At 49.2% G+C, this 24198-nt stretch overlaps 1 protein-coding gene across 1 annotated transcript; it reads right to left on the bottom strand.

Annotated features, from left to right (window-relative positions):
* Window positions 1-395: 395 nt before the first annotated feature.
* On the bottom strand, window positions 396-20955 carry TSPAN32 (tetraspanin 32). The gene is made up of 8 exons (XM_009868450.1): window positions 20890-20955; window positions 19481-19595; window positions 18404-18501; window positions 12830-12904; window positions 5133-5234; window positions 3923-4015; window positions 2367-2450; window positions 396-482 (listed from the first exon to the last, which is right to left on the bottom strand). The coding sequence occupies exons 1-8, from the start codon at window positions 20953-20955 to the stop codon at window positions 396-398; spliced, it is 720 nt and encodes a 239-aa protein (XP_009866752.1).
* Window positions 20956-24198: the final 3243 nt, after the last annotated feature.

Genomic DNA, 24198 nt, shown 5'->3' with positions numbered 1-24198 from the left:
GGAACTGCTCAGATGGCAGCACAAGAGAATTTTGGTTTAACGTTGCAATTTTTTGCTGGGTTTTTCTCTCTGTTTCTATCCTAAGGGGCTGTTTGTGTCCTGCTTGTGAAGCTACGAGCCCCCCTCACCCCATGGCGAGGCCATCCGGTGCCGATCTTGGTCCTTGCTCATCTTTGGCAAAGGTGCAGGACTGCTCCTCTTTAGAGCATGGTCCACTCTCGCTGGCTCAGGAACACGTTAGAGCGTGGGAAGGGGAAACATGGGCCATGCACCCCATGCCCTGTGCCCACCCAGTGCCTTCCCAGGGGCGTTTAGTGGGTGGCTTCAGGCATCTTCTTGCACCAAGAGCTAGTTCTACCTGGTAAGGATGCCCAGGCAGTGGGGTTCTACCTCTCTCACAGGATATATTTGCCTTTGCGGTCCAGGTTGCTGCTGAAGTGGATGGAGAAGCAGAGGAATGAAGTCAGGATCATCCCATAAACCTAAAAAGAAAGAAACGAGGCAAACAATTAAATGCCAAACCGATTATGATGCTCCACCTGTACAAATAAAGAATCATAAATGTTGCCTGTTAGTGCACTTGGCCCTTCTGAATTTATGTATTGAGATGTCACATTTTAATTCAGAGGGCTGTTTCCCTGTAAAATACCAAAACACCAATTCCAATTAAAATCCCAAACCCCAAATCCCAACTGGGGGGGGGGGACACCTGAACCCAGCATGTGGTTAAAGTGTCTGTTTGGAATTCATACAGCACGGCTCAAAGTGGTCCTAAAAATATCAAGAAATGAGATGAAACCAGGAAATTCAGATTTCAAAATTCGTGCCACAAAAATATTCCTCTGTGCAAACAAACATATCTCTCTCATAATAGCCTTTTGTAAACATAGCATAGGAAGAAAGGAAAAAAAAAAAAGCCCAAACACAAACCTCATGTAGTGTTTGGAGTAGAAAAACAAAACAAAACAAAACACACAAAACAGAAAAAACAACCCAAACTCTACACCATGCACGTGCATGGTTGCAAACACAGAGGACAGCATCCCTCCTCTGTCCCGTGATATTCCACCTGGTGTGGAATCAGGATTTACACAGGCAAAGCATCGGAGCTAAGGCTGCTGTGAGGAGGATAATGAGGGCTGCACACCCTGCTCTTGCCAAAAAGCCCGCCCCAACATGCAAGCTGGTGGCCTGATGTTGCTGGCCGAGGGACAGGGACATCTGAGCAGCCCCAGCCCTTGGCACGGCGCTTCCTTTGCGTCCTGCCCCCATAGCATCGAGCCGTGCAGTGAGATTTCCTCTCGCCCGCGCTTCAAAGGCAGGCACTTTATCTGGCTGCAGCATCAAGCTGTGAAAAAAAGATGTATAGAACAGAATAAAACCACTCCCGCTTCTGTCTGGGTATAGCCACAGCAAAAATCCTCCTGTGCCCGAGAAAAATTAGAAAGCGACATACCAAACATTCACACACAGCTCTCCGTTTCTAGCCCCGCAGCAATGCCTGGTGGTTTTCCCAATTTACCAAACACAAACGTGTTTGTTCTTCTGGGCTTTGTTCGGAATAGCCTTCTAACCCGTAACTGTGCCAAGGCGGACACCAATAGTGAAACAATCTCCAAATACACGTTCAGTCAGGTTGCCCTAGCTGAGGAGCAATGTGGAAGCATCACCAAACCTCCCCTAACGGGGAGGAAACCCTCTCCTGGCATGTATTCTTCCCCGGTGTGCCTCACCACATATGCATGGCCCTCGTGGAGAGGTAATTTCAGCGACACACCTCTGCCAGGCTGTGGGTGGGCACAGAACAGTCTGGGTTTAATTAGCACTGCTGTCAGGCTCCAAGGGGACCGTCCCCAAGCAGCCACTGACAAAGGATGCGCTTCTCTCACGTTTCATTTCTGCTTTTGTCCTCTCCCAGATGAGACTCACAAATTCAGCACAGACCCTTCCTAACCCAAGCTATGCTCCAAAGATGATCTCACCCCTCCTCTGCAAGACCCTCCTTCAAAGACAGCACCTGGGAGCCCAAGCAACATCCTCTGCTCCTCTCCTTTGCAGCCTGCTCCTTTACGAGCCCCTGTTTCACCCACCCACTGCCTGGGCAGGTTCATTAGCGAACCCTTACCAGGTTCATTAGTGCTCATTAATAGGATGAGGCCTCTTCCTTCTCTGCACCGCTCTCCAGCAATACTGCTGGTGCCCAGCCCTTTCTTAACTCCCACGGTAGAGCCTACCACTGCTGCCAGTGCCCAAAATGATCTGAAATCTTGGCTTTTGGGGGCTAATTTAGGGGCTAATTTGTGTCATCCCCACCTCGATGGAGCTTGTCTCTTGGGGCCAAAAGGGGAAAGAACAGACATAGCTACCGTGAAGCCGACGGCGACACCCAGGAGCGTGGAGATGAAGTCCAAGTGCTTCTTCAGGAAGTTCTGGATCTCCTGCAGGCAGTCCTGGGAGGAGAGAGGCAGCCCTTGAAGCAGCACAATTATGTTATTATATAAGCAAAAGTATATACCAAAAATTGAAGAACAATGTGTTCCTTTTCAAATGGTAGGGGGGGCTTTGTCCCCACACTCCAGCACTGCCATAACCCCAAACAGAGGCAAGCAGGGCAAAGGACACAGCATCACTGCTCCAGGGCAGGTTTCCTTTTTTCTGCTGCTTGCTGCGACTTGGGAAGACAAACACCTGCAGTATATTTCATATTACACCAATATGCCCTATGATTTTCTCTATAAGACGCATTTTGGACTTGGGGGGGATGCGCATGCACACAGGTAAGTGCAGTCATGCGAGACATTTGCTTTCTTTCCAGCCAATGGAAAATACGCTAAATACACTCTCCAAAGGTACTAATGAACGGCTCCAAGGTGTAGCAAGCATTAATATACATTAGCCTTAACTGGAAGCCCCGTGGAAATCCAGGAGGTGTTAGCCAGAAGAGCTATTTCAAAAAAGCAGGAGCATGTCCTTGATGGAGGGATGTGGAGAGTGAAATAAGAGAGCTTAAAACCAGAGAGCCAATGCACTGAGGTTGCAAAATGCATTTTCACACCCACCTCCCCCGAAGGAAACACAAACCATTGAGGGAAACACATACACAGAGCCACCCCTGCAGCGCCCGGTTTCGCTCTGCTCTCCCTTCCTGCTCTTTGAGGCGAGTTCGACCCCGCTTTGAGATGCGCCGTTCCCAGAGGCAGCGCTTTTAAATTCTGTCCCCTGGGCTGATGCATGCCCGTGTATCACATCACCCTGTTGGCACCTAACAACAGTGGATTCACACAGCTGTAGCAACATGGGTTTGTTTTTCCTAGGGACCATGTACATAGTGATGCTGGTGGCTTCAGCTTCTTCAGCTGATTTGGCTACTTCAGGGGAAGAAAACTAACCATACAGTAGATTTGCTCAGAGAGAAGTCTACATTGCAGTGGCAGACTAATTCCGGTGGTTTCTCCATCAGCTCTACTGAGATACTGCAGAGAGGAGGAATGAAATGTAATCGAAGCTACTGCTGGGCATCATCATCCTGCTACCGTGAGCTTCTCATTTTAATACCTATCTAATTCCCTGGGAAAAAGGCTTTATAGCAAATTGCACATTTATCTCACATGATATCTCATACTCTCTGTGCATGCAGAAGAGGAGGAAGCTGGAGGAATGTGACAGGTTCCAAACAGAAGCATTTTGACATCTTTCTAGAGCTCCGAGGGAAACTGCATCTGTGGCTCTGAGACTTGTCAGCCCACTGGGGATCCTCCAACCCGTGAGAAACCTCCTTGTTGAAGCAACAAAACCCCAACAAGACAAACCCCAACCCATGAAAAGCCACAACTCCCATCAGTGCTTAAACGTCAATGCGGTTTTAACAGTTGGTGAGTAGCAGCACAGCCTCACAGTGGGGCTGAGGAAACCGTTCTCGTACCTTTCCTGCATCATGCACTCGGCTGGGTGGGCATGTCTTGCGCTCGACGTTGGCCGTGTCCCCAAATGGAGAGGGCTTCCCGCAGCACAGGAACTGGAAGAGAGGGAGAGGTCCACCAGCCACACGTTGGGGCTCTCCTCTTGCCACGGCTGGAGGTGCTGGTGATGGCCCAACGCTTCCTCCCCACTGCCAAACTGTTCCTCTATTAATTAAAGTGGCTAAAATCAGCAACTGATGAGGCTGGGTGTTATGCCCGGTTCTCCTTGCCAAGGGGGACGATGGATGTGCTGCTTCACAGCCCTGCAGAGCAAGCATTGCCTCACCTGGTCATGGCTCTGAGGGCCACCACCATTGTTGCAATGAGAAACATTTGCCCTTCTCTACGTTTTGAGAAGTACAGATGAAAGCAGCTTTGGGAAAGTTCTTGGTATGATGATTTAAGAAGACACAGTAGGGTAAAGGGAGCTGCATGGAAGGCATCTGGAAACAAGTGAGCAGAGCTGACCCTGCCATCCAGCCCTGCTGTGTGTCACAAACTCACTACCCAAACGGCACCTCGTCAAATCAGCAGGGACTTGGGAGCTTCTCGCCATGGGGGACACCCTCGCTCATCCCCTCTGGCTCCGAGGACAAGGGTCCTCCCTCTGCTCTGGGCAACCACCCTTGGCTGCCAACAGCACCCTGGGCCACTAGTGGTTTTGTGGAGCTTGCTCACAGCCTCCAGCATTGCAAGAGGCTGTGTAGCCTCCAGTACTCCTCAGCCATGGGCTCAAGGGTAAAGAGAAATAACCAAGTCCAAAGACTTCTGCTGGACAATGCAGAATTCCCTGCCTCTCTCTACCTGAGCAGGGACACCAGAGAAGTGTGTATCCACTTTCTCTGCTGTGCTCTCTGTCTGTGGTACGAGAGCCTGCTGAGACAGACAAGATATGTCATCAGCTACAGCACAGAAGCTCTGAAGACCTCGCACCAGAGTGATGCTCAGGTAGGTGGCCCTTTCCTTGTGTGGACAGTCTGGTTGGTCGAACCTGGGAAAGGAAGAGTAGGAAGGGAGGAGTAGACTTCACAGCAGGCTGGAGGACTCGGTTCCCGAGCGAAAACAGCATTGCAGCATCTGTGAGGCAGAGCGCAGGCATCAGCCCCAGCCTCCAAAACCGTCAGGAAGATACCCCAGGGCAAGGTTTTCTGCTAAGGCTGAAAGATAACTTACTGCTTCGTGGATAGCAGTCAGCTCGTGCCTCCTGAAGCTGGAGGCGTTCCTCCTCACCTCCTCGTACACAAGATCGTACACATCCATCATGCTGTCTTCCACCTGCAACGAAAGCAGAGATCTGTAGGTGGAAAACACAGACTGGGGTCATGTCTGGAGGGAAATGTACTCCGGAAGGTCCCCCAGGTACAGCGAGACATGCTGTGCAGCTATTAATTGACCACCATGCGGCAGCAGGAGCTGGTGTATGACCCATCACACATCACAGGGCAGCTACAGTGTGACAAGTCCCAGGAGAGGGGCTGTGATGCCACAGCCTTCTGCAGTGTATGGACCCTTCAGCATCACACCAGGCTCATGGCCAGAATTATCAACCACTGTTGGATTTAGTGTGAGAGAAGAACTCCAGTCCCTCTCACTGGTGTCCTTCTGTCAGGTAGGGATGACACCCTCTCCATGTCCTGACAGGTGACAAGGAGGACAGTTACACATCACCATGAGCTGCTAAAATTAAAATGTGAAGGGACCTCAGATGTCTGGCATTACCCCAGTGATGGAGGAGTTCCTCCAAATACAGCCAAAGAAATAACAGCGCGATTCACTGGTGACTCAAACCCTAAACATTTACCAAACACTTGAGAACTCACAGCTTGACAGATCCCAGCCAACTCCTGCTTGGGTTTCAAAGGCAGGGGGAAAAAAAAAAAAAAAAAGAAAAAAAAAGAAATACAACAATTGCTTTCAGCGCCTGGATTCAAACCTTGATTTCTTCAGCTCCTTTTCCCTCGCTCCCTCAGCAGCTCAAGCTGAGTGGGTGGAGCTGGGCTCCCAGGAGGGAAAAGCCCTTGGTGGGACTGACGGAGCAGAGCCATCTCTTAGCAAGGCTTTTCAGCTCAGCCTAAGGTGCTCTGCTTGGCAAATACTCCAGGAAAAACACTACGACAAAAAACAAACAACAGAACAACCCCAAAACCACAAAACCGGGGTCATCTGAGGTGATTACAGCCATCACTGCAGCATTGCTCTAACTCTGCCCAGCTGTCCACAACGCAAGTCCCAAACGGAGGCTGACAACCAGGGAGAAGAGACTGAGAAGGTTACTGGCGCCCAGCTGGGCTCCACGCCACCAGAAAGTCAGTTTAAAGGCTCACATCACAAGATTTTCCATAGCTAGAAGTGGAGAAAACGACAGGCAGAGCACAGATATTTTGAGCCAAGGAAAAGCACCTCCCTAGCAAGGTGTCCCACGCAGGTGAGGAGCCGGGATGCTCCTTTTGTCACCCCCTGTATCAGCACACATCGAGCTGAATAGGTGCAGCAGTACGACAGGATCTCTGACAGACTTGTGCGCTGTCCTGCCCCCTGCCAAACCTTAAACCCCAATAAAAAGGAAAACATCCAAGCTTTTCTAACTCCTTGTGGACCATGACATAGCTTTCCAGCAGCAACAATTAAATAAATGGATTCAATCAAAAGAGCATCCATTTCCACTGAAGAATTGGATTAAGAATAATGAAAAAAGAATAATCTTTTGACCTCCTCTTGTGGCATTGTGTTGCTGAGGGAGGAAGGAAGAACAGAGCAGCTGGCTTCTTAACCCAGGAGATTATTACCTTTTGAATATCCCAACCTCAGTTCCAGATGCTGGAATAAAAACAATTTTGTGTTGTGACTACAGACATGTGGGTCTTGGTACGGCAATGGTGCTGCATGTGTGGTTTTTGCCTTTTCGCATTTATCATTCAGCTTAGGATCATAGAATCATAGAATGGCCTAAGCTGGAAGGGACCTTGGAGATCATTTTAATCCAGCCTCCCTGCCACCTCTTGACTAGATCAAGCAACACATGGGGACCGAGCGGGAATCGAACCCACGACCTCGGTGTTGTTAGCGCTGGACTGACTGAGCTAACCGGCCCCTGAGCTTCCTTTCAAAAGGCCTACATGTGGAGGACTTAAAATGAAAACAAAGTTAAAAAAAAGGTTTAAGCAAGCTCCTAGCTTCAAGCGAGGGTTCAAGGGTTGAAAAGAGTTTAAAAACTTCTTAAGGTTTACTGAACTCTGGGTTACAAGATGTTGGGACAGGTAGATTTAAGCCCTCTGGGAATAAACCTTCAGGCTGGGAGCAGGGTGGGTGAGCTGCCCAGATGTTGGCAGCTGCACGCTCTTGAAAATAATAAAACAAGAAGCCCCAGGCTGCTGCTATTTCACAGCCTGCTCGACTACAGCGATGGTGACGATGATGAAGGTAATCTCCAGGTACATAACTGCTACAGACTTCAACTGCACCCTGTTTCCGAGCTTGCTTCTCAATTATTTACTGCTTTTTTTTTCCCCTTCATTTTGTCAGGCAGCCTCCAAGATCTGAAAGCACAGGGGATTTCACAGAAATTGTTTTATAGCAATAATTTCCTTTCAGAATGTGTGCCTGGGCAAGCCTAAGAGTACAATTTGCTGATTAGTCGTTCTCAGCATTTCTATCTGGTAATTACATGTAGTGTTTATATCCAGCTATTATCCGAATACGCTATTCAGATCCTAGTAAGGGAATATCAAACGACAAAGCCATTTTTTAAAGAGTGAATTGACTGTAGTTCCTGCACAGCATCTTTCTGATTTTTGCCGGGATCATTTGATTTTGGAGGGGAAAATTGCTGTCTTCATGCAACACAGTGATCTGTTTTCTAAGATTACTGCAGAGAGTTTTTTCATTTAAATATTTCAGAGGTAGGTATAAAGTACTAAATCTCAGTATTTATCACTGGCTGCTCTCTTCCATGCAGGAGACCGTGCCACGGAGCTTACTAGAGGTCTGGTTTAATAAGAGGAGACATGCAAGAGTGAAAGATTGTACTAATAAACCATCATCTCAGCAAATTTTCTACCTCAGATGGGGTTAAATTCACACTCAGCCACAGCTGAGCTCTGAAGCATGGGGCAGCATCTCTCCAGCCCAAAATTTCCTGCAAACTCAGGCATGCCTAATGATGTAGAAAACAAAAACTGAAAGCATGAAACAGTCACCAGGTGGTTTCATAACCTGCCCTTATTTGCAGCATTATTTTATCCACCAGATCCATGCTCATCCCTCCATTTTTCTTTGACCTGGGACACACCGTAGCAAAGAGCTAGACTGCGGCGCTGCTTCGTACTCAACAGCCATCCCCAGCAGATTCCCATCGCACGCTCCACCGACGGCCAACTTTGAGTCCACTGCCTCAAAATAATTGTCTATTTCCGTTTCTTACGCCAGGCATTGAAAAATATTAAAAATGATCAGGGTGCTTTCTCTGCTGGTTAAGCAACAGGATGCCTTTTGAGTGGTTATGCTGATACTGCTAATAACACGCTTTAAGTAAACCACAGCTGTGCCCCATCCCTCAACTCAGACAGTAGATAGCCCAATGCAAGCAGAGAAGAGAAAGTCTGTCTGGGCTTCCCTTCGAAAGGTCGTACACACTCAACACAAATAAGCATCAACATGGCCAAGTGGATTTTCCTGTTCCCCATGCCATGCTGTGTGATCCACTGCTGGAGGAGCATTTCTGGATGGAAGCTCTTGGAAGGAGACCAGGACTGCAATGCTCAATGGTAAAAAAAACAACCACCAAGAACTGAAGATGAAGCATCAGTTGGACTTTGGCTTAAGAAAAATCTCCAGGTTAAGTGATATGGAGGTCACACCTTGCAGCAATTCCCTTCCTGAAGAAGCTGGGCGAAATGTTCCAGCTCTAAATTAGTCAAATAATTGCTGCCTCCCATTTCTGCCTGCATTCCTTCATGAAACGTTTACTTAGGGATGATATCAGTGGGTTGCTGGATACAAAAAACGGAAAAATCACCACTGAGATTGATGTGGCTGACTCAGAGCAGCATTTTTCACTTAAAGTAGAAGAAAGAAGGAATTTTGAGATTGTTTACCATCCTTTAAATCCTTTATCCCCCAAGAAGCAGAATTTATGACTGCAGGATCTAAGCCATTAGTGTTCTTGCCCTTGGCTATTAGAAACTAAACCAAATTTCAGTCTTACCTCCTTCAGGAGGAAAACTGACATTTTTTTTCACTTTGGTTGTTTATCAAGGATAATTTTTACCTGTAACTGGATTTGGAACATGAAGACCAGAGCAGGATGTCAGCCCTCAGGTCCTGACCCCCTGGCAATTCGGAGGCACCAATGAACCCCCCTCCCACAGCCCGTGAATATCTGTGCTTTGGCAACCTGAGCTGGCTGCTTTCGATGAGACTACTGGTGGTCACTGGAGACTGCTGGGAGAAGATCCAGATGAGGCTTTCAGCTAAGAGGTTTTAATATTTTCTTTCCAATACCTACACAGAGCTACAGATTTTTTTCCTCACTCTATGTGTCTGTATATATTTAATTAAAAATAAGCAATTCCCCCACGCTTTTTGGGATCACAAGAGAACCAGGCAAACCCTGACCATCTTTTTGGTCCATCACTAAGGCAACACACATAAAAGAAAGCAAAAAGCATCAGGGAACATAAAATTTAGGAAAAGCAAAGCCTTACAAAGCTGTTTCTGTCTGATCCCAGCACTTCTGTCAGGTCCTTGCACAAGAGATTTAAAACAGAGGGAAGTGCTGAGCTGTTACACTGCTCACCTCCTCCTCGTTTCCCATCTCCACATCCCGAAGCAGCAGCAAAGGTCCAGCTGTATGGGCGCTATACATCCCACTCAGCCAGCAGGCAGGGGGACATCAGAGCTTTACATTCAACCAAGCCATAAGTCCTCGAGGCCACCTCCACGGAGGTCCCTGGAGCATCACGACTGGGACAGAGCACCAAATGCCTTACAGAGAAGCTCAGAAAACCCAGGTGGGCTGTTAATCAACACCAACAAGTTTTGGGGTTTTTTTTTCCCCTGAAACCTCCAGATCTGGGGCTGCACCTGTCGGGAGTGACACCAGCCTGCATCAGGGTCCTCTTGTTTTAAGTATTTCAGTCCATTCTAGAGCAGAACTGCAAAACCAACAGGCAGCCAAAGGCCCCCACCGACCCTCTGCGCTCCTGTCGTTCACAGCACCCAATCCAGCAATTTATGAGCCTTCCAACATCACGGACTCATTATCCCAGTCATCCCCCCATCTCGCCTGTGGTACTTGAAAGTAGTGCCAAGCAAGGCTGCTTCCCAACAGAAAGAATTGAAAAACATTGAGAACAGATTTAGCTTAAAAATAAATAAAAAAAAATGTATCAGCACCAGAGCTAGCCCTAGGGCAGCCGTGTCACCTCTGAGCTGGCTGGTGGGGAGCATCCCACAGCCACGTCAAGGCTGGGCGGAGGTGCCCTGGCAACCATTGGAGTGGCCTCAGGTCCCACGGGTGATGCCGGGCGCCCCAGCTAAGGCTCTGCCATGGGAAGCGGCAGAAACGGGGCCGGGCGGGTTCAGCGTCAGGGCAGCCATAAATTATAAAAGCCCGGCGCGCGAATGCCTGTGTGGAGCCCCAGACAAAGGAGAGCAGTGTCTCGCGGCCGTTATTGTGCGAGGAGAACATAAACACGAGGGAAGAGCGAAGATATTTAAAAACACTGAGGAAGGGGGAGGGGGTTTCCCCTTTCTGGTTTTTCCCATGGACTTCAGAGACTGGGAAAAGCTCGGTGCTTACCTTAAAGCTATTGTGCCTGGAAGAACGACAGCGAGAGCAAGAAGGACATCAGATTATTCACAGTTTTCATAGCCAAATCGTGGCTTTTTTGAAAAGGCTCTTAAAAGAACCCCCCCATAAGCATCTACAGCCTTGATCCAGCGCCACCAACTCAAAAACCAAAAGGAAATTACCTGCAACCTTTTCAGAAAGCACCTGAACACACCCTCAGCTTGCATTTAAGTCCCATTAAAACCTCTAGGAGTTAAGCTTGTGTTTAAGCATTGCCTTTGGATGAGCCGGACTGGACTCTGTGAGAGTGTGTCCCATGTAACGCTGCGTCTGGCTTTGTAAAGGTGCTGGTGGGGAGGAAGACCTGCAGGCAGGAGAAGACCAGCACTGATGCCATACTCAGTGAAAGGAACAGGGAAGCTGCTTTTTTAAAGAATGGGCCCCAGGTGTAAGCAATGTTCGTTATTTAACAACTCTTAATCCCAGCTTTGCACCTCAGGTCTTGCTGGAAAAGCACCGTGTCAAAAGATGCACTTTATGCCAGAAGTACAGGCAACTACTTGCACTGGTTTTTAATTTTCCACTGAGCTGGGAAATCATAATTTAATCAGTTTTAAGCTAACGTTTACCTATGAATGGGTCTCTGTAATTAAAAAGCTTGTTCTGTGATGTAAGTGTCCCGTAAGTGTCTTTCTCTACATCCCAGGTCCCAGCTCCATCGGGCTGCGCTGGGCATGACTAAACAGGCAGCGGTTTGTGGGAAAGGAGCTGCTGTAAAAATAACTCTGGAAAACAAGACTCAGCTCTTTGGCCTCGGGAACCAGGACTTCCTAATGTGGCTGAAAATCCCCCAAAAGCTCAATCATTTCTGTGGTCACCACAGCTGTTCCATCAAAGGCGCTCACGCAGGCATCATCCTCCCAGCCCTACCTGGGAGGTTGATCTCTCGTTCCCTGTGATTGCACCACTGCTGTCACTTCTCAGACACGTTTGTGACACTTTCCTACCAAGACCACATCTCCCGCCTAGACCCCGCTTTGGCGCTCGCATTTCCAGAGCAGCTGGACAAATTCACAGAGGGAAAATCCAATGAGAGCATCAAAATCAAAGGCACGGGCAGGTGCCACCAGCAGGCACCTGAGCCATGAGGTGTGGGTGTCAGAAAAAGCATTGCTTTGTGCTCACTGGGGTTTTATGCTCCTGCCTTGGCCAACAGTGGGTGTTTGAGAGCAGGTACCTTTGGTCTGATCCAGTGTATTTCAAAGGGGGGTTGGACTAGATGACCTTTAAAGGTCCTTTCCAACTGGAATCAGTCTATGATTCTTTGGTTTTCAACTACTGTGGTCAGCTCTGGGCAAAGTTTCTAGAGAAACAGGACCTTACCCTTCACCTTAACCTTGATTTTGCCCTTTAGACTTCTGCTTCCAGAAGGACTGGGTTTTAATTTTTCCACACAACACTGAACCAATACAAGATGGGGCTGCTTGTCCCCGAGGAGTACAGTTGTCACAATTCTAGCATGAATTGAGTCTCTAGGGTCTGATGGAGTTGTGCTCCTCCAGTGCAGAATGAAATCTCACGGGCAGCCTTCTGATGCCTCAAATAGTGGCGTTCAGCTTCCAAAAAATAGAAGTCATGATTTCTTTTTTCACTCCTAAGTCTCTTAATTATTATTTTCTTTTTGAGTGCAGGGATGCAGACAACCCGAGCATTCCACAACCTGCCACCGCCTCTGCACAGAGGCTCCCCACTGACGTTAGCGGGAATTAGAGCTGACTGGAAATGACTTTTCAGAAGTCAAGCATCTCATTTAAAGCAAAATATCCACCATGAGGATTTCTCCCTGCAGACGACCCCAGTGGTGAGGCAGATGATGGAGACGGCCCCATTCTTGCAGAGGACGGATGTGACCGCGCATGCGTCTGATAAACCTCAGCACGGATGGCTTAAATACCACCAGATGGCTCTTTGATGGGAGAAACAGTTGCTACCAAAATAATAATAATAACAAAAAAAGCAAACCCCTCAACCCCTCTATCTGACGAGATGCTGGTGGCATTTCCTGGCCGCCGCCACTTACCTCCGTGCTGTGCGTGTATCTCCAGCAGATAGCTGGGAGCAATCCGCAGAAGGCCAGAGCAAAGCAGAAAAATCCCTGAAGAAAAAGAGGAAAAACGCCATCAGCTACAGCCTGAGGAGGAATACAGCCATTTGGAAACATCACCAGGATGTATTTAATATGCTCGTTGGAGTGGCTTTAGTTAAAAGTTAGAGCCAAACATCACTTTCTTTTAACATCCCTCATAATGCTGGTTACCTCAAAATTAGATGGATAATAATGCGATTCTCTGATCACCCTGTGGACAATTGAAGAGACCAAAGAAGCACCCTGTGGAGCGGTTAACCTATTCTGCCCTTCTTTTTAAGGAAAAACTAAAAACACGGAGAGAAAACCATATATTTACAGTACACTCCTCTTCTGCAGCAAGACTGTGCCCCAGAACAGTGTTTCCTTACTCACGAGGTTCATTCCCCCAGGTTTAGATCTTGGCTATTGCTTTCAGTTGGTGCATAAAGTAAGTAATACCAGGATGGAGTAACTCTGGAAAAGGAGCCGGAATTTACTCTGTTTGCAAGGCAGCAGCTGCACAGCCAAGCCAGCACCATCCTCGTGAGACAAAAGGATGACAGGAATATAACCAAGGCCAGCAACTGACCCTGAAGCGCTGAAAAAATAACGGCGACGATGCGGGAGGTGGCTCGGCTTTCGTGTTCTTCCCTAGGCTCACAGAGCTGGAAGTTACACACGTTGTCTCTTTATTTGAACAAATCTGCTCCAACCCTGTTGTGACAGCTGGGCCAAAGGATCTCGTTCGCATAAAAAAAAAAAAAAATTAAAAAAAAAAGGAGGAAAAAAGTGCCTGTAAATTGTTCAAAGGCCAGATAGGCTCATCAAATGTGAATCTACAGTCTTGTAATGGCAAGAGATGATGAATAAGCACCAGCTGAAAATTATTGCCCTCACAAGTTTTTTTCTGTGAAACTGCTCCTCTTCCAACATGAAGTTACGTAGCAGGGGGAAATTACCCAGCTGACTGCAGCTTATTTTGGTTTCTAATTTTTTTCAATGAGTGCTTTAATCATTTGATACAGCTGAAATCACTTTAAAAAGACTAAATCTTGCCTGGCAGTTTACCAAACTGAAGCTTACGGAGAGGAAGAAGAGTATTGCTGTTATCAAATCTGCTTCACCAAAACACTTAAAAAGTATGGTTTTTAAACAGAAAAGAAAAAAGAAAAGAAAAAAAAGTGCCCCAAGCTCCTCCATATGCAGCAAGAAAGGAAAATACATTACTTCAAATCCTGGAAATGAAAGTGAACAAGCCAATAAACTGCTTTTTGCTGGTTCTAGTCCATCTGCTGCTTGCTGTGTCCCTCTGCTCACGGCAGGAGGATGCCTGGCCCAGGGGCTTTCATCACTTTTTTGGGGAGCTGCCTTGTTTCAGGCTCCACATCGGGCACTGGGGAAAACCCTGGTATGGCTCTTATGAAAAAACCCTTAAATTATGCATATCCGATCTCTTCTTTCATTTTTTGGGCAGCTGCCTGGCTGTGGTGAGATCACTCACTGCCTTGCCAGGAGCTGAAACGGGATAACAGAAGACCCTAAAGGAGATGAAAATCTGATCAAAAGCTGACGTGACGAGGAGGATGCAAGTAACGAAGATGAGGAAGAAGAACTTGGAGGGGGAGGTGCCATGGACCAAAGCACAGCCCAATGAAACCCCAATCAAGCTGGGGTTTGGGGTTCGACCCCTGTGTGCCCAGCACGAATTGGAGGTGAGGTTATGTGGCAATCTCAGATTGCTCCTCACCAGGAGCAGACCTTGCATTTTGCACCGCCTCCTACAACTTCGCTCACCCCCAAACAAAGAGCAGAACAAAGTGTTCTCACCAAAATCAAGCTCAAAGATAAGGACGGGAAAAAAAAGAGAAAGAGATGGCAGATAAAACAACAGCGCTGACAGCAATGAGAAAGCTCTTCCATGCATCATTTCAGTAAGGATTTAATTGAGAGGAACCACCATAAACTCGGAGAGTGAGAACAGCAGCCTGCCAGGGGCACCAGCCAGATATCCCCCTCTCCGTGTTCTGCCTTCCTTCCCCAGCTCCAGCAGCACTTAGGACACCTCTCTTGGGGCCAGAAACCCCAGCAGGTTAAAATCCTCCTTCTCATCTTCCCTTCCTCAGCTCCACCCCACGTCTCAGTCCTCCACCTCCAGCGTTGGCTCGCCCTTTATTTCTCTCCAGCTTCTCTGGGAATACCGAGACACGGCCCCTTGGGAAGCTCCCCCTCCATCCATTCAGCGCAGAGCAATTACACGGCTCCGAGAACATCTTATAAATGAATTATCGTGTGCTTTTTCCCTTCCCAGCCAAAAGGCTTTTGGAAGAGCAACTTTCTAATTACGTTAGAAGACGTTTGGAGGAAAGAAGCAAAAGGCGGCGCGCAGTTTGCATACAAAACATGGAAGGTTCAAGGCTGGTTCAGCATCTCCCAGACCCTAGGAGCTGGTGGGGGGCTGCTGCCTGCTCCCTGCACAGAAGGCAGCTACATCAGCTCCTCGGAGGTCTGTCACCAGCCAGCCATCCCTTACTCTTTTATGAATGACCTTCACTGGGAGGAACAATTCGTCTTCAAGAGACTTGGCAGAATCTGCAGAAACAGCATCTCATCTGCGGGCTGGCGAATCTTTTAATTCACCTTTCTGATGTTTCCCCTTCAGTTAAGGGGGTTCGCTTCGGATAAGGGAGGGATCTCTCAGCTCACCCTGGAGCTGGTGGCTCTGCCAAACCCCCGTGCTCCCAGGGAAGGATCTGACCTGTGCCCTGCTCAGCTCCAGCTGCTTTTTGGCGCTGCCGTGGCCATTGCAAGGGCCAGCCCCCTCCAGAATTCACAGCCCAGGGCCAGAGAAGTGTGTGGGTGGAAGCTAATTTCAGATTGCATCCATCAGGTTGCACCCCTCCCTCCCTGACCTAGTGCATTGAAAAGCACGTGATGGTTTTTTGCCTCTCCACAGACCGAACATGAGCCAGCGATCTCAGTCCAAAGGAGGGATCCATCCTCCTCTCCAGGTGACCACCCCCGGCGAGCACCAGCACACAGATGCCTCCCTCGGGAGCTCGGCACCGTGAGCAAGAGCATAGGAGACGGATTCATGGCAAAAGCAAGATGCTGAAGTGTGTTGCCGTGTTATTAAGGACCCTCTGCAGGCTTGCCTGCAATGACACATCTGGGACCAGTAAAGCAAGCAGCCCGTGCTGTGTGCTGGCCCTGCTGGCACATCACTCACAGTGAAAAAAAAGGGTTATAACGGTTGTTTACTAAAGCTTTTTTACGACAGAAATAGATTGGAGCAGCTGCTCCACCCCAAACATAAATTTTGCTCTATGCCAGCGTTTTTTCAGGCTGGAAAGCTGAGGTGTAACAATTTCAGCTGTCATATTCTGGTTGTCATATCGCTCCCTGATTTTTTTTTTATTTTATTTTTTCTCCTCCCCTCTCTCCATCTGACCAGAAAACAGTATGCGATGCCTTAAACCTCACTGGAGCCAGAGCCTTTCCTTTGTACAAGCAGTACGAGCAAAATTGCAGTTTTCCTTCCTTCTCCTCCCCTTCAATAGTGACACGGCCTTCAGGGACCAGGAGAGCTGCAGGATGTTTACACCCAGGACTGGCGGCGTGAGGGACCACGGAGCCCCAAAAAGCAGCACTTGCCAGAACTGGAGGACAGTCAATAAAACTGCCACTAGTCTCTCTGTTTAAAAGGAGCTTTGGGGATAACAGTCTAGGATTTCAGAACATAATATTTTATCCTTAAGTTCTCAGTTACTCTCTAGAAAGGAGCTTCTTCACAAGCGCAGTAGCATCTGTCTGGTCTGGTGATGCTGCTAATGCAGCTGCAGGACGAGCTCCTGAGGCTCGTATGCTTTAAGCAACTTGTCCTGCTCTGGTTTCTAACCACTGAGAACCCTTTTCCATTACTAGGACAGCACCAGTGAGTCCTGCAGTGACCGAGCCCCTCCTCTCTGCACGCACAAACCTCCAGATAGCCAAGCAGGGTGAGCGTTTATCACTTAAATAGATCAAAAAGGAACCGCCAGCAGGGAAACTGAGGCACGAGAAGGAGATGGGATCCAGCTGGCAGGGCAGTGCTCCTGGCTGGCATTTCCCCAGGGTAGCTGGTTTACCAGGCAGCGCTGTGGTGAAGTAGCCACATCGAGGCAGACGTCACCCGAGCGTGGCTTGGTTTCCTATATGGCCACACCAACACTCCGGTGCCTTCCCTCTTTGATTAAAGAGCGAATTAAATGGTCTTCTATACAAGACCCATGCTCTGCAGGAGGGAACTCTTTTAAAATCAATAGCGGGGGAAGGTGAAAAATCCTCTCTATTAACAAGTAGGGGAAAAAAAAAAAGCTACAAGCAGTGGGGCTGAATGCTTCTGCCAGCTGTGTTCCGGCAGGGATCGGTGGTGCAGGACCAACACCAACTTTCTGAGCCCCCCGGGGCTGAACCCCACTCCTGCCTGCAAGCCTGTTCTCCCTGCCTGCACTTCTTGCTTGCCCATTAAATATGAGCCCGGGAGGGGGCAGGAACTGGTGGGAGCCCTGAGCTGCCTCGACCTCCCCCTGCAGCTTCACCTGCCCCCTGGGGCAGCTTCAAGTGGCCCCCTGTTATCTCATCCATCTGGGGGATGGACGCCTCAACACCGCAGCCGCGGCAAAGTGTTGTTTTAGATGCAGTAATTGCAGACACATGTTAAAGTATACTTCAGCAAAAGAGAAGGGAATTCCACATCTTCTGCTAGCAGTATTCAGGGGAACTGTGTCACTCACGCCCCTCTGAGCATCTCAGAGAGAGGAAGACTGCGCGCTGAGAAGGTGAAAACATTACCCTCAGTACATGCTTTGCACTAAGTTTTAAGGTGTCAGCTTCTCATTTCTCCCACCAGGATAGTTTTTCCCCACTATGTAGATTAGTTAAATCTCTTTAAAGTTAGTTTGTGTGTGACAGCAATGCAATCACTTTAAATTAAGCACTGCGACCTACCTGTTACATCCTGCCCTTCACGTGGCACGGGCAAACACGCAGCGAGCAGTACTCTTCTGCTCGTGCCTCCAGCCCTGAGGCTGGAAGTTGCTCCGTTCAGTCCACACACCCTCCATCCCTGCTTGTCACAAGTCAGAGGAACAACATGGCACTTAAACTCTTGCTCAGAATTGCACTGCTGACGTTTCCCTGCACAAATGCAGCGAGAAAAAAATCCCTTCAACCCTGCTCCAAAAGCCGCGCACGCAGCAGCTTGGCACGAGAAACAAGGTGCAGAAAAACGCAATCAGTAGGGCTGGGACAAAGGCTGGATTCGATGATCTTCAAGGTCTCTTCCAGCTGAAACTATTCTATGATTCTACGATCCTCCACTGGGGGAGATTGGCAGGGTCACGCCTTTTACAAAAATGTCCCTTTGCAGCGCAGGAGGGAGCAACAGGATGTCCTTCCCCTTCCTCCCGGGCACAAAAAAGCCCCCAGCCCCGCATTTGAAGGGTGCCAGCCCAAGGTACCCCCCAGCCAGTCCCTCCCGATACGCACCATGGCGGTGAGGCACCGCGATTCCCGCACCGTGGCGGCGGAGCTCAGCAGGGCCGCGAGGATCAGGGTCATGCTGAGGCAGATCCCAAAGTAGAAAGCTGGAAGGAAGTCGGGAGCTGCGGTCAGACACCAAAACTTGAGGGCTAAGGGAGGCCTGGCCTGATGGTTTCACTCAGAGAGGAGTCCAAAAGTGGATTTTTGGGGAGCTGGTGCAAGAGGACCAGGTTGTAGAACTCAAAATGTTTTATAATGCACTCAGTAACCCCTATCTTTACTTGTCTGCAGGGCTGCAAACCTCCGAGCAGTTCCCACAGCTCCAGCAGAGCGAAGCACCCTGAAAGTGTGACGGTCCACCCAGCAGACCGCAAGCTGTCAATTATTTCAGCACGCCGATAAGGATCCCCCATTCCGGTGTCCCACAGCCCTTATCGGGACTTCGTGTGCCGCTAATCTGGTGCAACACTCGCCCTCCGGTTTCCTCTGGGCTAAGGCAGGGTCGTAGCTGTGCAAAGAGTTAACGCCCGCCAGCGAAGCAAGTGGAAGCTGGAAAAGGAGAGCCTGCAAGGCTGGGTTAATTCTATATAGACCCTGGCATGTAGGGAAGGGGGAGAGCTGAGCCTGAGCCTTGGATGAACATGGTTTTTACACCCGCCTTTTAAAACTGAAATCAAGAACAAGGATCTAGAGAAGGTATGAGCACGCTGAAGTCCAGAGCATAGCCTGGCAGAAGCATCAGATGTGAGTGCAGCAGAGTGAAGTGTTTTAGTATCTGCGCTGTTCTCCACTCTTTGCTCTAGCCTTATACTCAAGACCTAGTCTACATTTCCCCCTTGTGCAGGGAAAAAACTCCCAGATTTCCTCCAAAACCAGGTGTCTCCACACATTTCTCCTCCCAGCCTCCATTTTTGATGCTCTTCTCTCCCACAGCAGAGCTGTGCCTGTGGGACTGTTAGTCCTAAACTCAACCTCCAAAAACCAGCCCCTGCCTTCTCCTGCCAGTACCCCTGCACTTCCTTCAGCGGCTTTTGTGGCTCCTGGACTCACCAAAGGTCTCAGCAAGAAGTGACCGCGACGTACCTGCCTGGTGGATGGCCCTGTAGGAGTTGCTCTCCAGGGAGATGTCGCTGATGAGGGTGAAATGGAGCCCGTAGTGGGTGACTGTGCTCAGCGTGGCAATGGACAACCCCAGCAGCTGAAAAAGACGTTTTTTTCAGGAAGGGATTGACCGGAAAGCAGCTCCTGCTGAGCACACACAAAGCCCAGAGCAGGTCCAAGGGATGGAGAGGGAACGTGTCCGATGGCACCTGGCTCCTTGCGGCACGACCGCTGGCAGAACTGGGAAGGAGGTGCCAACAGCAGGGCAGGTCAAAACAGCATAATGAGCCTGGAAATTAGGAGATGCGAGGCCGCTCCAAGCCCTGAAGATGTGCTTTCATCATTTTGTGCCATTACAATACAGAAGCACAAGGCAGCTATCCCCATATCAAATGTGACAGCCCAGTGTCAACATCATCCCCCCTGTATGACATTTTCTAATAGTCTTTGCTGGAGAGTTAGAGTTTTGGAAACTAAATACACCCAAACTAGCATTTTGTTCTTATAAAACCCCCGAATCTGTTCACCTACTGATCCTTCACGCTGCGCATCACCACATATGTTGTCCTACGGCCAGAGAAATGCTCAGTGCAACACCAGTTAGCTCAGATTTCTCAGAAATCCTCCGATTTCCTCCAAATGACAAATTTTGTTATTTGGAAGAGAGAGCAATGTACAGCCACTACAGCCAGCGGTCTTGAAATGTTGAAATTTGGACAAATCATAAATGTTTTGCATGGCCCAAAATGAAGTACTAACTTCTAATTACACTCTTGTCAAGCCTCTTTGAATGAAATACAGATTACTACTATTACTTTTTAAGCTTGCAAGTCTTGAAGTGAAAAGACAACAAGCACGTGTAACTTGAAAACCTCCAGGAGAAGCATTCCCCAGTTTCCACCACTGGCCATCAGCTCTAAAAACAGGTGCCAAGAAGCTCCCTTTGAATTTGTTTCAAAAGCCGATAAAATGGATCCCTAGAACCCGCTTTCGCTTTGCGGTGCGGATCCACAGGTCTCTCATGCATGCTTCTTCTGAGAAGATGGGTGCAAATGTTCTTTCGCTGAAAAACCATCTACTCTGCCAGCGACCTCTCCTTTCTCCTTCGAGGCAGCAGCTGGGTTGTGAAAGAGCGTGACAGCCCTGAGAAACCAGAAATCTATCAGCAGCGGGGCGGGAGTGGAGGGGGGGGAGTGGATGCTGGCGGCCACCGATAACCACCCAGGATGCCACGATAACTCGGGCGGTTGCCTTTGCTCACCCTCCACCCATGAAAAAAGAATATACAGCGTGGGAAAACCTGACCTTCTCCAAGCAGGGAAGGGAAAGGCAATGGCTCACCTCGATTCTGCAGAGATCCCCCCAAAAATAAACAAAACCTGCCCGCTCACCATGACGGAGAGGCTGGTCACCAGCAGCTGGCACTTGGTGGTCCTCAGCCCGCATCTCGGTCGCATGGCTGCTTGTCCCCAGAGCGAGGTGGCAGCTGGTCCCTCCAGCGCTTGATAAAGCCTGGGTTTCCACCAAAGGAAGGCATGGCCACAGCGGGGCCTCTCGGGAAATGCGGTCCCCACGCCGCGCCGATGCACCTCCTCCTTCCCAATTATGAAATCCCCTTCCGATCAGCCGCCTTCTGCCGGGGCTCTGGCTGGGCTGTCACCAGCTCCCACGTGCCGATGGCGGGGAAAAGAGGAAAGGCATGGAGGAAAACAGCCTTCCACAGAAAAAAAATAATGATTTTGAAACTGTTTAATCAAGAGTCAGCGTCAAAATACTCACTTTTGCTGGGATGCAGTTTTGTTTCAGAGATGTCACTAGCTTCTTAAAATCTGCATAAAGGGCATCTTGGGAAAAAGTTTAGGAAAATTTTATATAGAAATAACCTGTTATTTAAAGAAGACATCAAACCCTCCAAACAGATCTGCAGGTCTTCCCATCCCTTTTAAAAACCACTACAGGGCACTCACCTTTGGCTGAAATTCTATTCAAACGTTTAAAAGGGAAAAAAAAATCCCTTTGGTACTATTTTATTCAGGAAAATGGCTATAGGTAACTATAACCCCCTGCTCAGGAGACTCTCACCATCCACATACATCTTGACTCTGTCCTTTCCTCCCTCCTACCACTGAAGACCCCACAGACCCATGACTACAGAAGACTCAGGTGACTTCTGCCTGCTAGATGCCTATTTCCCAAAAGTAAATCATAAAGAAGCCTCAAGAACCACCTGGCCAAAGGGACGCTTGAATGACTGAGTGCCTAAATCATCCCTAGCTTTGGAGCTAGACCGGTGGAAATGAGGTGAAACAGAAAAATGGAAAATAGTCGCGCTTCTCCCCAGGTGGCAAAGAAAGCGGTGGGGTGGGAGGAAGGTAAAACCATCCCACATCAGTAACTGTAGCTACGGTCAACTGACAAAGGAGGAGGAGAGGAGTGAAAAAAGGAAGGAAGATGCATTTTGGACAGCAAAGAAAGGAAGAGAAAGCGAGTTGCACAAAGCCGTGTGCACAGGAAAAAGCATGTCACGATTTTCTGACTACACCACCAGCTTTCTTGCAAAACATCTTGGCTGCAACACCCTGAGACACCTACGAGAGCTGTCCCAGCCGTTTCCAAAACCAGGTGTCCCCCGTGGCTTGTGGGTGCCTGCCCTGGGACAGCTGTTGGCACCCGTCATTGCTTCTGGTTGTGCTGTCACCTGCGTTTTCAAGGGGAACGACCCCCAAAGGGGCATGGCTGTAGGGGCAGCAGGGTTGGTCCGTGGGGTCACAAGTAAGTACAAAGCACAGCTCCCTGTGGAAAAGCAGCTAGGGAAGCCCAACCAAGAGCCACGGTCAGCGAGAAGTGAGGGCACAGCCAAGTCACCCACTGCGGGCACATCCTGCAGCCTGGCTCACAGCAAGGGACAAGAGAGGAGCAATGCAGCCTGTCTTCATCTTCCCCTAGATCCCAGTGTCCTTGTCCAAGCCTAAACTCGTGCCACAGACAGAAGACCTGTGCAAAGCCAGACCTCACACTAGAGGTCCCCACAGACCAGGAGAAACCCTTCTCGAAGGCCTGGAGGATTCATGTGGGCTTTCTGTAGGGAATAGATGGGCAGCTCCCTTCCCAGTTCCCCAAAGGTCTCCTCTGTCCCCGCAGGAGCCTCACAGGACCACCCGAGAGGTCACAAAATCATGACCTACACCCCTTGGAAGGGCTCCTAGTCTCTCCACAAAAGATCCTCTATTTCCTTTTGTGTCCAGCCATAAAAATGGGCACCTTCACGGCCTCCCCAAGCAGGTCTGTAAGTTTAAACACCTGGGTTGAAACAGATGTTTCCTCTGGTCTGGTTGCGAATGCCGGCTCCTGGATGGTTTGCCCATGTCCTCGGTTGCTCCACCTCATGCACACTCCCTCCATGACCTGCTCCGGCGCTGTGCTGGGTTTGGGGCTGGAGGCACGTTCTGCGCTTTCTCCTTCTCCCGTCTTACTCTTTATCCCATACAGGTTACGGCTTGAAAGTTTGGAGCAGAACACGTGTGAATTTGTGACATCAAAAAATAATAAAGAGCAAAAGGAGTCCCTCTCTCCCCGCCAAAGGAAGCCAATAGTAGGAGTGTTAATAGATAGGCAGGGCTGGAGGCTCGCTGGGGAATCGTCCTCGCAGCTGGCGTGGCAGCAGCATGGCTTTGCAGGCAAGACCCAGCCTCCTGCAGGGTTTTACCAGCTGGTCGCCTTCGTGAGAGCACAACTTATCGCTCCCAAACGCAGCACAAAAAACCGCAGGTGACCACAGCTCCTGCCTGCGGCTTCCTCCCTTATCTCTGGTTATCAGTCGGAGCACGGAAGGAAGGTAGGAAGGCTGAAAACACCCCGAGAAGCCCAGGTGCCCTCGTCCTCTAGCTCTGTGGGAGCTTGCAGCCTTCTGCGAGGCTGTGAAAATACATACCGGCATCCTCAGAGGGTCGTGTCACCTCGTCCAGGAGGAAAGGATTGATTCAAAAATGAGAACAGAGCCAGATCATATATTTTGCAGATCTAAAAAGCTCCAGCCCTCTTCAAAGCTGGAGCAAAACACTCCCCGCGGTGTCCGATGGATTTCCAAGAAGAGCTGGGGAATGTGGCGTGTTAATGCTGCACGGGGCGAACCTGGGAGACTGAACACAAATGGAAGAGAAGAGGCTGAACTCAACGCTAGCGCTTCCCCGCCATCCACTTTTCTGGCTCTGGCTCTGTCGGTGCAGCCACCAGCGATGCATCAGCACCAAACGTGGCAGATTTACAAGTGTCACTGGGTCAGCCCATTCGATCCCTCGGCTACTGCCCGTAACCCAGCCACATGCACCCGAGAGCTCGCTCGTAAATAAAATGTGCCCGCATCAAACCACCCCGAAGCCAGGGAGACCTCACAGCCTGCGTCTGCCTTCCCGGGCGTGTGACAGGGCTGCATTGTAAAGCCTGCTTGGCATTCATAAAGCATATACGCACAATCAAAGCGAAAAATCAACTTTTAAACTCAGGGCAGTCTCTTTTCAAAAAGGGAAGGAGAGGAGAAAAGGGGGAGGCAGTGAGTTTGCCAAGCTTCTGCAATACAACTGCGCTGTGAATGGAAGCACGGCTGGCCCGGAGGCTGCCTTGGAAGAAACAAAACTGGAGAGAAATCATAAAATCTCTAAAGAGCTTTTATATTTATTATTACTATTATTATTATTATTATT

The sequence above is a fragment of the Apaloderma vittatum genome, unplaced genomic scaffold (assembly GCF_000703405.1).
Source record: "Apaloderma vittatum isolate BGI_N311 unplaced genomic scaffold, ASM70340v1 scaffold26894, whole genome shotgun sequence".
NCBI lineage: Eukaryota > Metazoa > Chordata > Aves > Trogoniformes > Trogonidae > Apaloderma > Apaloderma vittatum.
This window is presented reverse-complemented; position numbering and strand designations above follow the sequence as displayed.